This window comes from Necator americanus, chromosome III (genome assembly GCF_031761385.1).
Source record: "Necator americanus strain Aroian chromosome III, whole genome shotgun sequence".
Lineage (NCBI taxonomy): Eukaryota > Metazoa > Nematoda > Chromadorea > Rhabditida > Ancylostomatidae > Necator > Necator americanus.
In genome coordinates, this window is record NC_087373.1 from 5,621,511 (window position 1) to 5,638,343 (window position 16,833).

The 16,833-nt window shown below is 38.1% G+C and overlaps 1 protein-coding gene across 2 annotated transcripts; it reads left to right on the top strand.

The window, feature by feature from the left end:
* Nucleotides 1–122: 122 nt before the first annotated feature.
* RB195_008690 (uncharacterized protein) lies at nt 123–16,026 on the top strand (the record flags this gene model as incomplete). 2 transcript variants are annotated; one of them, XM_064195313.1, is made up of 49 exons in its annotated part: nt 123–127; nt 682–729; nt 1,068–1,201; nt 1,386–1,523; nt 1,660–1,796; nt 1,855–1,977; nt 2,030–2,158; nt 2,261–2,389; nt 2,770–2,834; nt 3,499–3,566; nt 3,874–3,911; nt 4,224–4,338; nt 4,406–4,542; nt 4,598–4,689; nt 5,732–5,884; nt 5,942–6,056; nt 6,121–6,237; nt 6,438–6,500; nt 7,031–7,183; nt 7,282–7,341; nt 7,401–7,502; nt 7,573–7,686; nt 7,753–7,845; nt 7,902–7,992; nt 8,282–8,432; nt 8,578–8,707; nt 9,079–9,138; nt 9,251–9,379; nt 9,432–9,494; nt 9,605–9,784; nt 9,846–9,946; nt 10,029–10,134; nt 10,192–10,292; nt 10,653–10,728; nt 10,982–11,143; nt 11,402–11,479; nt 11,620–11,770; nt 11,882–11,948; nt 12,120–12,204; nt 12,269–12,360; nt 12,523–12,623; nt 12,725–12,855; nt 13,609–13,746; nt 13,801–13,929; nt 14,000–14,124; nt 14,188–14,323; nt 15,559–15,675; nt 15,735–15,867; nt 15,926–16,026. In XM_064195313.1, 49 exons carry the CDS (start codon nt 123–125, stop codon nt 16,024–16,026), a joined length of 5,262 nt encoding a protein of 1,753 aa, XP_064046458.1. The 2 variants fall into 2 exon arrangements, with proteins under 2 accessions (XP_064046458.1, XP_013307720.2); XM_013452266.2 differs by lacking the exons at nt 123–127; nt 682–729 and having other exon boundaries at nt 1,042–1,201.
* Nucleotides 16,027–16,833: the final 807 nt, after the last annotated feature.

The window sequence follows — 16,833 nt, forward strand, 5'->3', positions numbered from 1 at the left end:
TCTTGAAACCCATCTGAAGACAAGCAAACTACTTGGCCAAAAATAAGATTTCGAGACGGTGCAGGATGACTTCTTGATTCTTCCTAGAAACAACAAATTTTTTAAGTCTATTTGAAATAAGAATGAGGTGAGTGACCTCCCCTTAATTTTTCCAAATCTACAAATTTTTTTTCAACCCCCGCCCCTTGGGGTTCTTTTTTTTTTTTTTTTTTTAAAAAAAAAAAAAAAAAAAAAAAATAAAAAAAAAATCACCTTTATTTTTTTTATGAGTGGAAACCTAATAAAAATTAATAAAGAAAAAACAAAACCTAACTCTTTTTTTTTTTTTAAATTAATTCAACCCCAACCAGTTAAAGTTAAAAATTAAAAAAAAAAAAAAAAAAAAAAAAAAAAAAAAAAAAAAAAAAAAACAACCCAAAAAAAAAAAAAAAAAAAAAAAAAAAAAAAAAAAAAAAAAAAAAAAAAAAAAAAAAAAAAAAAAAAAAAAAAAAAAAAAAAAAAAAAAAAAAAAAAAAAAAAAAAAAAAAAACCAAAAAAAAAAAGGGGTGTAAAAAAAAAAAAAAATTAAAAAAAAAAAAAAAAAAAATTTTTAAAAAAAAAAAAAAAAAAAAAAAAAAAAAAAAAAAAAAAAAAAAAAAAAAAAAAAAAAACACGTGGTATTTCCGACGATTACTTACCTAGCTCAACTGCTGGCACGGATCCGTTTGCCAGGGCTAAGGATGAAGGGAAGTGAGTTTTATTGTGATTGCTTGCATTAGATCGAAGTGGTGATTGAAGTAGCCCAGAATCCGCTCATTTATTTACTGCGCGAAGTGTTTACTTATCAGTGTATCAACCATGCGGAGGGAAGGTGGAGTTCTACATCGTTGCATTATTTCACTTTTTTCTGGCTCATTCGCATTTTACAGTCGTGTTTTCTTGGAGTCAGTGCAGTAGCAGTACTCTGCCTAACAGCTTTTAGCATTGCTTAGCATGTTTAGTTTTTCATTCCTGTTGAAGGATTCTATTTTAATTTTTTCGCCTATTATTTTTTTTTGTCTTATGAGCATTACATTCTCTTCTTTCAGGCCAGATTTTGTGAGCAATGTGGCAGAAGTGCTGTTTGCATCTCCTCTTTGGGAAGACAGCGAGAAGCAGCAGCCGCCGTGTGACTATCGAGAGTTGACGGAGATGCCACTGAAAAAGGACATCTATAATGCTGGTAATTCCTTCATGCGTTTTCACTTACTCGTACAGGTTGCTGGTAGCTGCACCCAACCTCTCTGCTGGTCAATTTCGTTCTGAACTATCTATTTTTTCAATTTGTTTTGTATGCATTTGGAAAATTATGAGTTTAAAAAAGAGTCGAGTTAGTATTAAGTTATCAAGGCAATACGCTCTTCCAGAACCCTCATATCTCAGACGCGCCATAATTGACGGCATGTACAACGATGCTGCTCATTATTTGGATATAATGTACCGTCTATTTCGAGAGGATTTGATTAGTCCGCTTAGAGATGGTATAGCTGTGTACAAACGCACTGGTAAGCGTGTATTTTGTTGTGGTCATATTTTTCCTTGCTAGAGAATCTAGCAGCTCACACTGGCTGAGAATGGACCGAATTAGTGAGAATAGAGAGGATTCGAGTATCAGTAGTTCCGCAATAACTCAGGATTAAGGTGCCACTCGCTACCAAAAACTGAGCGAAGACTTCGATGAAGTCACCTCAGATCTTCTTATCTTCAAAATAGAAGGATTGGAAGGACTCCAAGTGCGCACGATCGATGGAACATTGTGTAGATTTGCAAGACTTACGGTAGGTCACTCACCTCATTCTTATTTCAAATAGACTTTGAAAAATTTGTTGTTTCTAGGAAGAATCAAGAAGTCATCCTGCACTGTCTCGAAATCTTATTTTTGGCCAAGTAGTTTGCTTGTCTTCAGATGGGTTTCAAGAGGACTATCAGCTAGCACAGATCGTAGAGCGGGATAAAACTGTACGTGAAAATATTCATCAAGGAGGTACTATTAGAACTGCTCGTTTTCAAGGAAGAAGATGGGACCATCGCTTTCACTTTCATGGATGAGGATGGTACAATTGTAAAGGATCGTTCTTACCAGATAGCTGACCCACAGAGCTATTTTATCGCTTACCGATATGTGCTCGTGGCACTAAAGGTAAAGCATTGCGTATTAGAAGTCGAACGCTTGTGAGCTGTCTATTCTTTGTGTAAGAAGTGTCATTATCGTAATTTTCTTTTTTGAAACTTTTCGTTGTAGAGTTTTACTCCGTACAGCCCTATCCCTTTCGAGCGATATATTGTCTACGGCAAATGTGATGTACGGAAGCCGTTTTACATGAGGATTGATGAGAATGTAGAAGATATTGTAGAAGATTTAGAAATAAGGGTAAGCACATTCGATTAATTTCATCCAAGAAATGCCAATACGTCTTTAATATGTTTCTGTTCTTTGGAGTTTGTGAGAAGTTTTATGGAAGGGTAGCGTTCCGTTGTAAAATTCTGAGAGATAGCTTTGTTCAATCCTCTTCCAAACTATGTGTATTGATTGATGCATAAATGGCAGAAGGGTGAAGACAGTTCCAAATTGTTTTCACATTTCTGTGTCAAATTTTCTTTTACCTTTAACCTGTTGCTATAGTGAGTACGACATATAGTACCTTTCAGCATCACTGCTTTTATTTTAGCTGTTAAATTGAAAGCGCACGCACATTTTAGCGAAATGTTGTTGTTCGGTGTTATCACACTTAGTTATAGTATAAATTTCAGAAATATTACGAGAATATTCGACAAGGTGCTAGGGCGAAAATCGCGAAAAGCAAAACTGCATACGAGTAAGTTCCAAACTCAATCGTTGTCTTCATATTTTCCTCCATTCCTGAACAGACTGTTCATAGCCCCAATAGTGTATTTCCAATTCGAGAGCGAACTACATGGCGGTATTTTTTCCAAATTTTCATTATGGGGAAAATATGTTCAACATTTTTGCTCATTTAAAGTTGATGATTGCCTAAATTTGGTATTGTTGGTTGCTTGCAATGAACATAATCTTTTTTTTTTTCTTATAACATGACATCAAGGATAATCTGAATTGTATTTGGGGTTTTCTCCAAAGCTTACTATACATTGGTCTATTCATGCATTCCGTGCTAGTGTGCTGGTGACTTCCTCTGCTTCAGATCCTTAGTAACTGAGATAGGGTTTAGTCTAGACCACCAAATTATCTGCTTTTCCTTTCCAAAAAAAGCTACATCTACCTGTGAAGTGAAGTAGTTGCAGTCAAAAACCAAAACTTTACATCTGGTGCCATGAATCGAAAGTAGAGCAACAAAGAAATTGAATGAACTGAGATAGAATTGTAAAACAGTATCTTGAAACAAATAGAACTGATGCAACAATTACCAGCTAATTACAAACAAAATTGCACTTGATTTAGCAAACATCGAAGTTGTGTATGCGGTTTTAACGTTATTTTGAAGAAAAAACAACATGTTTCAGTAGCGATCTTGAAGAGGAACTAGATACATCGTTAACAAAGAAGAAAGTTGGTGTTATCAATGCGTACGGTAAGTATGAGAAAATTATTACTCTCTACATGTGTTCAGACGGAACGATACTGATTGATATTGATAATTATTTTCGAGTCGTTCGGTGAATTCACTTTGTAAAAAGAACTTTGTGTCGTTCCATTGAATTTTGCAAGAAGATTAAAGCAATCTTATGGAATTATAGAACTCCGTTTTAAATTCCCACATGCGATTATCGACTTCCAATCGCTTTTTCCTTCTCTTTTCGTTGTCTTTCGTATCTAATACGACAAGGTCATTCATGCAAAATTTGTGCACACATCTTTTATATACTTTTCTTTTACAGAATTGGAACGAGTGAAAATAGAGGGTAAAATCTACGAGGTGAGTGTCTTTCTCTGACTACCTTGTATAACATTTCGTAAAAATTGTTGTTTTTGAAGAGAACCAAGTACACGTGTTCTCTGTACTCTATAAAACTGGTGGGGAAAAACTCCATTGCTGTATTTTATATATGTTTCCAATTTCGTAGGGTTTGTTCTCACTTCAGTAACTAAGGATTGCTTTCCAAAATACCTGAGACTTCAATCATTTTGATTGATTGTTTCTGCATCCAATTCGTTTTGACTTTGAGAATATCGACATTCGATCCCCAAGCAGTTTTTCTGATAGTTGCAAAGTTCGCCATTATTTAAGCTGGACAAGCTAGACGAGGAGTACAAACCTTCAACATTGGATAATAGTCAACGTAATGCGCTTATTAAAGCGATCACCAACGAAATTGCTATCATCCAGGGCCCTCCTGGAACAGGTGCGTTTTTGGAAATTTCTGAAGCTCCATGGCTAGGTGACTTTTTTGAGCACTTTTTTTTTATTAGGAAAAACTTTCATTGGAGCTGAAATTGCTAGTGTAATACTTCAAAATCGATCACGTTGGGGGATTACGGAGCCAATGTTGGTCATTGCTTTCACGAATAGTGCTGTCGATCAGTTTGTTGAAAAAGTTCTGGAGAAGGTGAGATCAAATCGCATAGGATTTGTCAGCAGCCATTCAAAATTCCATTGTTTAGATGTATTCGGACTTTGACAGGGGTCATTTCTGCCACGAAGGACCTTTAATTGCACGTCTTGGATCGAAATCGGAGAGTGACATCTTGAAGAGGTGCTCTCTAGTTGGTTTGGATTTGCTGCATGATATCATATCACTCAGGAAGTACCCGAGCTAATTGGAAGGCAAGACAAATTAACACAAACCAGTTGACATATTCCAAAATTTGCTCATATAGTCTTTGACGGAGTTTTTGACACCGTTTTTTTTTACAACGATTATGGAGGGATGAGCGAGACCACCCCCGATCCTACAATCTACAACCCCATCTCTATTTTGTCCAACGGTCTCCCTCCCCCATTACGTCAGATTCGTGGTTATGGCCTCTTTAACGACGCAATTGCGGATTTCAAAGAAGATATATATAAGAGATATGTTTATAGTATATGTATATGATATATTTCTTTCCTTGCTGTACGAGTGAACGTTCTTCGTCAAGCTGTTCTCTGGTTGATTACTCATTTCATTGCACCTTGGAGTTCGTGGATCACTGGTCATCACTGGTTTGTGCTATAACTTGTCTTAAAGGCATCACCCCACGAATCTACACTACCTCGAATCTGAGGTGGTGCAGATTTCAGGTGGAGTATGCTTATAAGGGATAGTAGATTATGGATAAGAGGGTGATTCCGTCCATTTCTCCCTTATTGCCGTAAAAAAACGGCCAAGATTCGGCGCCGCACAAGGCTGGCGCGCTCCACTCGAACTCCTTGTAGAAAATAGTGCGCCAGAACGCCCGAAACCGTGTCTTCCTGGCCGTTTTTTTACGGCAATTAGGAAGAAATGGACGGAATCACCCTCTTCCCTATAATCTGCGACCCAGCAAACCTAACTAACTCACCTGAAATCCGCATCACCGTAGATTCGTGTGGTGATGCCTTTAACTAGTCTTGTCGGCTGCACCCAATTAGCTCGGCTAGCCCCTGATGCGGACCCGTTCTTCGAGAAACACGAGTTGTGTCAGAACGTGCGCAGATGTCAATATGGCAAGATACACACCTATTTAGTTAGGTCTTGCTACTGCCTCTCAATCCTCATGCATCTCTTCTGATCTAGCTGCATTAGAGTAGATGTAGTGCTCTTAATAAAATTTCAGGGGTGGATTTTTGAAGAATGACCTTGTCAACATCTATTCTCACGACATCAACACAGATGGTACAATTAAAGAACTAAATAATTCATTTAAAAGCAAAAGAAATACCCAACTGATACTTGCTGAAGCTAGTTTGGTGCTGTACATATACAAAAGGTGCCTCTGTATCATTAGCACGTTCTCACAAAGGTGGACTAATTTACAGTATTGCAGAAATCTCATCGGCTATAAAGCGCTGACAAAAGGAAGGATCGTACCTGATCGATTCAAAGTCGAGCTATCCATATGGAAGAACACTCACTGTGACTCATCTGGATGTGGGCTAGATGTGAGCTTGTGAATACTACTTGAGTAGCACAGCGTATCCATGAATTATTGAGCTGATTTTTTAGGACGATGAGGCTTTTGCATGTTGGTTGCTTGACAAGTCTTATAATAGAGGGGATAACAAAATGGATGCTCCGCCTGACGATGACGAGGATGGATCCGACACTGATTTCACGTCTCAGGTTTGAATTCTGCTCTTGAAAATTGTTAATATTTCTCAGTTATACCTATAGTTTAATATTTATTTTCTTGAGATGCGCTTCCCCTGTTTCTCTCGCAATCTACTTTTCTGTTGCTTTGAGTGTGTACATGGCTGTCTCTTAGTTACTCAATTGCTTTGCCATTTCTTACCGTAGCCTGCCAAACAAATCGAAATTTTCAGGATCTTGATGTCGACGAATCGGAGGAGGCTGTATCTTTGGACAAACTGTTGGAGGATGTAAATGTGGGTTTCGCTGAACTTGTATTGTTTATGGTGGTTTATTTCTCTGTAATTAAGTGCAGGTTCAATTGTAGGAGGTATTCCTTTTATTTCCTTAAATTAAAGCTACTACTTCTGGAAAGTATATAGCTGAAATCCTGTAATTTTGCGGATTATTGAATTTTCTTGAAAGGAATTAAGTTGGACTTAGAATGGATTGGCTCAACGATGTAGTAAGATCAAATAGAATTAAAAATGCTAGAAAGTTACTTTTTATCCTTGACTCTATCGTTGTGTGCTGCCTACCTTTTTAGCAATTTTGTTGGAACAATTTCTTATGAGCAAATATGCTCTAAATAGTTACGCCTGCTCATGGTTTTTGTAGTCATATTTTATTAAGTTCTTTCTTTCTTGAAAATGCTGATATATATATTATATATATATATATATATATATATATATATATATATATATAGTATTTGCTGCAAGACCCATTATTTACACGTGTACCGTTGCTTTAGGACCGTATTCTTTCGTAGACATCTAAATTTCAGCAGTTGGCTATTGATGTTGAAGAAGACTTGGATGAATTGTACCTATCTGATAGGAAATGGGATATTGTTAGACACTGCCCAGCTGAGAGTAACGTTGTTCTGCTAGGCAGCAAATATAAAACTACAACGAAAGGCAAGAAATTTGGCGTACAGGTGAACTTCATAGCCATTTTCTTTGTGACCAAGATTCATCTATTATTCTTGACGGGGGAACAGTTTTCTGTTTGCGGAACCCTTAATTAGTGGTTTAGAAGCTGTTGGATAGGGTGCTGGTCAGTGAATGTGCTGATGCGAAGGAGTCGATTCTTAAGGTATGTTGCTATTATTTGATTGGAATTCTTTGTGGCTCCCTGGAATATTCTTTGTTAAGGTGAAACCTATGGAAGCTAAAGACGTAGAAAATATGAATTCATTCTTTTCCTTAACGAAACAGCGCCGGTGGGAGCTTTATATGTATTGGATGAAACAGTTGGTATGATTAGTTAATTCTGCTTCTTAGTCTTTTTATTGAAGAAGTCTTTTTGATTTAAAAAAAATTCTAGCGGCATACCACCGAACAGCAGTTGCCACTTTTAATTGAAAACTATCGTGTTGCTTGCGAAAATGCGAAAAATGCGCAGTTCTGGCGAGATGTGGAGGTGTTGAGAAAGTGTCTAGTGAGTCGTTGTTCCCACTAGCATATCTCATCGCAGAACTGTAGTTGTATTTTTTTTTCTGTACAGGTGATTTGCGCAACAACGACAGGAGCTGCTAAGGAAAAAGAATTGTTAGAGAAAATTCGGTGTCGTGTTCTAATTGTCGACGAGGCTGCTGAAGTTAGTGTTTTTTTTTTGTTTTGTCAGAAATTTTGTCCTTAAGGACTGTTTTGCAGGTGTTTGAAGCTCATGTTCTGGCTTCACTTGTTCCTTCCGTTGAACATATGGTTTTAATTGGAGATCATCAGCAGCTAAGGCCTAACCCATGTGCGGATTGTTCTTTCTTAATATGGTCCCGTTCTTTCTGGCTCGTTTCTGGTCAATTTAAAAGTATATGAAAATTACAACTGAATAGAGATAGTTTTTTCTTGTGGCCATTTAAAGGCGTATCGACACTAACTTTTTTAACTCCTTCTTGAACCACCCTATTTTTTTTGGAGGTGTTTAAATGCTTCGATCAAATAATTTTTACCAGAGCCTCATCCATAATCTCTCCACAAAAAACTCTTGCTTTAAAGCCAAATTCATTGATAGCGTCCGTATTTTAACTTTGAAGCTGTATATGAACTGGCTCGTGAGTACCACTTGGATGTATCCCTGTTTGAGCGCCTGGTGAGGAACGGATTCCCGTACAGCACACTACAAGTTCAACACCGAATGAACTCTGATATAACCAGGAACATCATCCAACCTTATTTTTATCCGGAGTGAGTTTGTAAAGTCATTTCTTGTTCTCTTGAATACTCACGATTTACTAATTATTTATTAGTTACTAATTGTAAATAATACTTGTATTTTTCAAAATCATCTTCACTCACGTAAATTTTTGGAAAACTCAGTCCATTTCTACAGAATAATCGACGACACATCTGTGCTGGATTATCCATTTGTACCTGGAATGGAGAAAAGATGTTTCTTTTGGATGCATGAAGAGCCGGAAACAACTGCGCCAGATGCGGTTTCTCGCTCAAACGATCATGAGGTCGCACTTAATGATCATATTAAACACTCAAATCTCTCCTTTCCTCCACTTTGTCTTGTTAACGATCTTTGAAGATGAAGGAGGAATTTCATCTCTTCAAACTTTTCCGCTGCCGTTTACCGTATCTTTTCAGCCTTACGGTATAGTCGGGTCAAAGCGACTTGAAGCTCGGCGCTGCAGTTCGAGAATAGTTCCGCCTCGATTCCATCCGCGAGCTTCACCGCGCCGCTTCAAGCGCGGCCACTTACGTAACTGCAGCGAGCATCATGTTGTTTTTAGCCGACTATAGATGTACTGATGAACACATTTTGTATTATGTATTGTATATAAGTGAATTTTTCACCTGAATCATGCTAATCTCCTTTTTGAAGGTGAAGATGATAGTGGGACTAATTTCGTACTTGAAGATGCAAGGAATCGACTTCAGCGAGGTATTTATTTTCTGATCATTGTTTGCCAGCGCTTTTTATAGTGTAGCACTTTCGATTAGTTCGCCTTTACATATCTATAAATTCTAAATAATTTTTTTCATTTGGTATTTAGATTACCGTGATTGCGGCCTACTCAGCCCAAATGGCTGCATTACGTGAATCTGTTGGGAATGTATTTGGTAGACCAAGTGATGATCGAACTGTCGTTGCAGTTGAAACTGTGGACAGTTACCAGGGGAAAGTATGTCTACCTCTGTAATTTCTTCCGCTAACAGCAGTTGTAAATTTTTAAGGAGAACCGTATAATAATTGTATCGTTGGTGCGGTCTGAGAGGGACGGAATAGGATTCTTGGCGGTTAGCTCCTTTGTTTTATCATCCTCTTCTGCTTTTATAACAATTTGATCTCCTATCTATGTGGTTTCTGATATTTTTCTAAATTTTGGGTTGTTTTACTAATGATTTAGGTTAAAAATCGAATTACGGTGGCGTTGACCCGGGCAAGGCACGGAATGTACGTTATCGGCAATTTTGGCTACTTATCTCAGTGTTCCTCCTTTTGGAACAAGATTTGTACTCGCATGTTTGAAAACGGTCTTATAAGTCCCACATTGACTATTAAATGTCAAAGGCATGGAAATGTACAAGTAAGAACTATTCGTATGTTTAATTATAATTGTTGCATGATTGCTGTCGCTGCTTTCACAGGAGATCGAAGATCCCAGAGAGTTTGCTGAAAAATCGCCTGAAGGTGGATGTCAAGATATTTGCGGAGCGAGTTTACCATGCGGTCATAGTTGCCCTAGGAGGTAAATACCGAAATTTAGTGGTAGTTTTTGAAATTACATGTGTCTGTTGTTCTTCGTGGCTTTGTTTGAGGCTGTTTTTCAGGTGCCATCCATTCGATGATCATCTCACCTATATTTGTTTGCAGTCTTGCTTGAAACGATGTAAAGAAAATCGTTACCGTCATCCCTGTCAACGGTTGTGTTCTGAGGTTAGGTGATATTTCAGAAGGTTAATGTGGTCGACTTGTTATCCCTGTATTCTTCAGGAATGCGGTGCTTGCATGCGTGTAGTTTCAGTGGCACTAGATTGCGGGCATTTGACAAATGTGGTTTGCTCCGCATTATCTACAGCTGTTTGCGGTGAAAGGTTCTGTGACACACCTTTTTTCTCTGTGTTTTTCATCAGTTTTTGTTACCGAGTCCTGGACTTTTCGAGTCGTTAAGGAAAAGTATGAATTCACATTTTCTGCGTCTTTAGCTTCAATAGGTTGCACCTTAGCAAAGAATATCCCCGGGTGGTTTTCGACTTTTTGTTTTTTTTTTCGGATTCCTACAGTTTCTTTGTTACTGTGAAACGGATACGGTGTAGGATTAGCGTCACTTCCTTATCTAGAATAAGAGGGACCCGATTTCTGACGTCCGCGGATTGTATAACCGTGTGTAAAATACCAAATTTGTCTTCAATTCTTTTCTTCCTAGAAGATTTTGTATCACTATGCTCTTTTAGATGTGAAAAAATGCTCAAATGTGGCCATCAGTGTTCTAATGGATGTGGAAAACCATGTGCTAATGTTTGTCGGGAGGTATGGTGTTTTATTTGCTGCACATATTTTTAGGTTTTTCTTGATGCCATCATGTATCCGACCTTACTGGGTAATATAAAACGTTTTCAACCTGGTTACTTCGTGGTTACGTTCCGCAAACGCAACGAATAATTTAAACTGCAGTTCTGCAGCCAGCACTAAGCGCAGAAGCGCATAATCAACGCATCACATAATTGGCAGCAAGGCATAATCAAAAGTTTTAAAAATAGACCTAATTTTAAGCGGTTTCCAGCCAGTGGAGTTATCGAACAAAATTTGCGGCCATACATGGAAGATACCATGTGACGAGGCAAAAATTACGCAAGCATGTCCGATGCCATGTCAGGAAGTGCTGCCGTGTGGCCATAAATGCGCTGACCGGTGTGGTCAGCCGTGCACTGTCGACTGTAGGAAGGTAAATTTAATGGTTGTTTCTTATTACAGACTTTCTGGTTCTGTGTAATTCTTGTGCTACTATCATTGAACTTTCAAACATCAAATGATATGTATAATAGTTGTTTTTAACATTTTCATTCCAAACAATTTTCTTATTTAATTTCTCATTAATTCATTTTCGAAGTTTGACGGCTGGGCGCTATTTCGTTCTTGTTGTTCTCGTACCAATTGGAATTTCCACACATCTCTTATTTGGTGTTACTAAATTCATCTCCAGAAAGTGCGCCGCGATCTGAAATGTGGACACTCCATTATTGTCGCTTGTTGTGAAGATGAGTCAGAAAAACAGTGTCAGGTAATTTCAAAAGTTTCGTGTCCTCTCTAATGAACAAGGTAGGAATCGAAACACATGCAGTAAATCGATACTGTAGTGGTTCATTTTATTTTCCTTCGGATATCAAATGTACTTGCGATCTGTCATGTTTTAACTTAAAGGTGCTTATGATTCGTGAATTGGATCGATGTGGACATTCAGTGATGATTCCATGTCATGCTGGAACTGATTCAAGCTACTGTTCTGCAGTTTGTGGCAAAAATCTTACTTGTGGCCACAAGTGCATGAAAAATTGCGGAGAATGCTTTGTAGGTTAGTGGAATCGCTGTTTATTGGTTTAGTGCCATGAAGTGCCTTTACTTGCCTTTAAGCTTCAAAGTGTAATTATTGAGAATTTTTACTTTTTTCCATCCTGTTCTTAAGCTGGAGGATGCAAATGCGAGTCAACCTGTGGCAAAGTAATGAGTTGTGGTCATCGATGTTCGAAAAAGTGAGTGGTGTTCCGTCAGTTCTTCGGTGCTAGAGTTTTGCAAGGAGAGTACTCTTCTCTCTTCTATATCTCTTCTTTTTTTCTCCGGGTAACAGATAGTGAGTAGCGGAAGAATAACGGTCCAGTACTTTGTAAATCCGGTTGTTTTGTAAATAATCTAGGATTTTTCAGGTGTGGCGTTCCATGCGAGCCTTGTTTAGCCTTATGTTTGTCAAGATGTAAACATCAGGAGTGCGGAAACAGCGGTAACGAGCAGGTGCACTTAAATTTTTTAAAGCATTTGTTGTACCAGCATTCTCCAATGATTTTTGTTTCCTCAGGCTATAAGGTATGGGCGAAAGTGTGCGCAGACGTGTGTGCTTTGTCCGAGGTTGTGTGATAATAGTTGTCAACACCGTAGTTGTGGAAAAAGGTAGGACTTAAAGCAAGTACACTACCACATAAGGTAATTTGTAAAACCTCGTATCAGCGCGTGAAAAGGGTGGGGAATTAAGGTCCGTCTGCACTGTAGAACAGCGACGGGTAGCGATGGCATCGCAGTAGTATTCAGTAGATGTAGTTATCTTTTATGCAGATGCTACGAAGTTTGCGATGTGAAGCCATGTGAACAACCATGTACGTTGCAGTTAGTGTGCGGACACGCATGTCTTGGGATGTGCAACGAGGAATGTCCACGTAAGTAACGAGTCATCCAACGAGTTCTCTAACGTTTATGAAGTTCAACCTAGGACTGACTACCTTCCACCACTTTGACTAGCCCACTGCTGAATTTTTAGGTCTATGTGGTACTTGTCAAAGAAAAAACTACGTTTTCTTAATAAATCAGTATCTTGGACCCCTTGAAGCACTCACAAAACTCGCAAGGATAATCGAGGTTGAGGGATGTCACCATATTTTTCCAGTTAAGGTGATTTTTCATTAGTTCATTAAGACTCACTTTTTACGTGATTTACAGCGAAAACCAAGTTAGAACTGTTTCTGTGGTGTCTCTCGTTCATTCAAATTTTCAAATATGATTTTCTGAGCAAAGATATTCGGATCTTTCTTTCAGCTCTGCGTTGGATCTTTAACTCATATTTATTTGCTGTATTTAGTGTTCACATTTATTTAGTTTGAAATGAAGTTGTAGAATATCTTTCATCCACAGCAATGGAATTATTTCTGTGAACAAAACTCAAAAAAGACAATGTCTTAAAGTCAAATGAATCTGTTATGAAGGTGGTTGCTGTTTTTCGCAGAATTTTTTCTTTGAAGCTTGTTGGTTTGTGAGATGTAGTATTTAACAGTTTTTCTTTAAAAATATTGTGCCTTCTTGCTACCGTATACCTAGTTTTTAACAAATAATTTTCTGATTATGAAAGTATATTCTTTTTAAAACTCATTTCAAATATATAATATTAAAATTTCTGTTATTTCATCTGACTTCCCTTATTATCTTTACATCAAATGTTGAGAACTTGAGTGCGATGGACGCAGCTCGATTTCTTTCTCTTGTTAAACATTTTTTATAGTGATATCCTATCAAAGACTGTCTACGGTACTCTTATAGATTTGTCCGAAATTTTATTTACTATTTTTCAACTTGTCCTTCCGCTTTATTTTGTGTGCAGATTCGTTTTTTTTTCTAGTACTTTTTCTTAAAGGTTATTGTTTTCAACAGTATCTCGACAAACACATAGCTGCCACTCAAGATCAATGCAATGTTCCCCTTTGTCCTTATCCGGAATGCTGCCAGCCAATCGTACGAACTCACCGGTATTCAAAACTGGTCAAAAAACGGAATCTGGAGAAGTACAATGTACGATGTGCCATTTCTAATAATTTTATACAATCTACCGCTCTTTTTGTGTAGCAACGCATTGAGTCCGCAGTGACTGTTCCCGAAGTTACGAAGAAAGTGAAAATGACTGAGTTTTGGACTACTATAAAAAAAGAGCTGACAGACTGTGAGAAGCTGCGGAAAGCAAGATCAACGAAGAAGGTGGGTGAGATTTTGACTGAGTTCGTCTCGTAGGATTTGTTTGTATGTACTGCAGAATTTCCACTTCCAGAAGTTCCAGAAGAAAAATGAGTTGGTAGCTAATGTTTTGGACACTATCGCAGACGCTGAGCGATTCCTTGCAGTAGAACGAGTGACTCGAACAGATCTTTATATTTTTTGGAGCGATTACACTAAGTGAGTTTGATCTTGTATCATGACCTTTCATGTTGCAAATAATTTTGCATTCTCACAAATCAGGTTCATTGTATTGCTGTCTCGATTGCTTCAATCTCTCGTAAAGGTGACGAAGTTTGCACGTGCAAAAAAACGTACGCCAATAATTCGCAATCTCTGTTCTGAAATTCTGCGAAAAAAAAGCGTTCAACAAGTTTTCGTGAGTTTGCATTATTTCTGTTTTTCCTTTTCTTCATTTTCCTTGTTATTTATGTTGCATATGGTGCTATTTTTTCGAGTTTAAGTGCTATAAATAACATAGTCGAGTAAAAACGACCTCAAGCTTGGTGTAGTTATCTGTTCGGTTGTGCCCGAAGTGATATTCTGAAACTCTTGCTATCTTCTGCAATCCAATTTGAGCTGTTGTGAATCCTACCTCGAGAAGAACCGCTTAGTTAATTGTAGCAGGGCTTAGTTCGTTTGATCTAAGTGTATCCTGTTGCACGAAGCTTTTCATTTACTTCTCTCATATCTATGTTCATTGTGAATTGGGCTGATTTTGGGGAACATGGGGTTATTTATATTTATCCGAAGTAGATTACTACCGCTCGATTCTTAAAGTAAGATACTACTTCGTGATGTTATTTTCTTTGAAAGCCTTCACATTATGTAAGTAAGCCCTCAGAATGTGATCCAGTAATCCTCAATTTCCTTCTAAATGGTGCACAGCTGTGAACTGTCATAAACTAGTAGCTTATGAGTCTACTCAGAACAGCTGTGTGCCATGGGAACCAATAGCGCGCGGCAGTTGAACAAATGGCAAAGCTCGCAAAATAGCGAAACTTGATGAATTTTAAAGGCAACATACCACGAAATTGATGTTCTTCGGATACATACAGAAAGAGATAGGGTCACATGCGTAGATTACGAGTATGACCGTGTTAATGCTCTATTCCCCTTAGTCGTCCTTAAGAACGGCGTGAAAAACAGCCTTCCTATAAGAATTTTCCTTCCAAGCACCTTATAGCTCGCTGTATGTGAGCCTGTTATTTGTCTATGAATTCCTGCAAGAAGTTGCGACCTTCTTTTTTTTGCTATTTTGGTATTTGTTTGTAATCACGGTTATAATGCGTTCCAAGATAGAGAGGGAAAAAGGCAGAGGGAGAAGGAGAAGGAGAGGAGAGAAATCTCGAAATTGTAATTTGATCTCAACTAGATGCTGTTTCTGGGTCAAACGCAGGTACTGCCGAAAAGTGCTTCGACATTCTCGGTACCAGCGTACCGAGAATGTCGAAGCACTTTTCGGCAGTAATCCAATGATCTTGGTCTTAGCTCACTTCATCCAAACTCATCCATGATCCTAATTCCGCTTTTTCGTGCTGACGTAGTCATGGAAATCCAACTGGGCTCAGTTTCTAGTGTCCGCACTTTCATACCAAAATATGTAATCTACAGGATGACGAGATAAGGATGCTTTGGAGTTGGTTGAGCAACTATGGGAAAACAAGACTCAGCGGTGCCGTGGTTCCACGAGCACGATTTCTTGCTGTTCGCTGCATGTTCCTTAATGATGTAAGTATTGAAGAACGTTGTTACTATATTATGAGTTATATATGAGTTTACAATTGCAGTTAATGGTGTTTGCCAATATTTGTAATAGAGAAGCAAGAGATCTTCCGGGCGCATCAGCCGCAGAGTCAATTCGTGCCAGTTCTCTAAAATTCCTTTCCGCTACTTCGGAAGAAGATTATCTGGAATTGTTTGGTGAGTGACATCGATGCAGTCTCACTGTTCTCATCGGTTATCGATTTTTTTTCTGCAGATGAATTTGAAAAAGTGATCATCGCAACGATGAAAAATATCGGTCTTGATGGAGAGATGCAAACCCGTGCACAACTAGGACTTAACCTCCCGGAGTTTTGAGCATAGATTTTTTTCGTTTATTCACTTGTTCGTTGGCTGTCAGAGATTTTCGGATGCATAATCTTTGCTTTCTTGTTTCTCCAAGAGTTCTCTTAATTTTACGATTTTAAATGTTACACCCTTTGGTACCATAAAATTATGGGTAGCTAAATACCGAGTATGTGTTCCTACTGGTAGCACTTTAAATTTAATTGCTTTATTGATCTGATTTTCGGGTCCACATATGTTTTTATCTGTCAGTCAGTACAGTGTTTTGTTTTTGCTCGGTGTAATAAACTGGTAGACTTCAAGCGAGAAAGGAAAATCCGCATGGAAACGTGTTTACTAATGGTGTTAGTTACAAATATAATGAGCATTTTTCTTGATTTTCTCCCCCTTATTGAGGTGGTTTTTAATTTAGATGTTGGAAAAAAGTGCAAACTATCGGTACGTCTCAGTGTGGGTACCTTTGGCCGTCAAAGCATTCAAGGGACATTCGACGCAGAGTTAACTATTAGATACTGTAATGGTAAGGATAGAAACACCATTTCGTAACATTGAGAAGGTTGGCTCTTCCACAAGCGGACTAAAAGTTTAAGAGGCAGAGGTGCGCTGCTTCATCGATTCTCCTACCCAGCGGATTGATATGAGGCTTGAAACTGTGATGACTTTTCGAATGTTGTAGTACAAAGCTGGTATAGACTGAAAAACATTCTTCATTTCAATATGAGCGTATAAGACTCGCAAATCTTTTAACAAGACCACATAAGAATTCTGGTGACGTCATTTGATGCGAGAGATGTGTTTTCAGACAACTGTAATCAACAA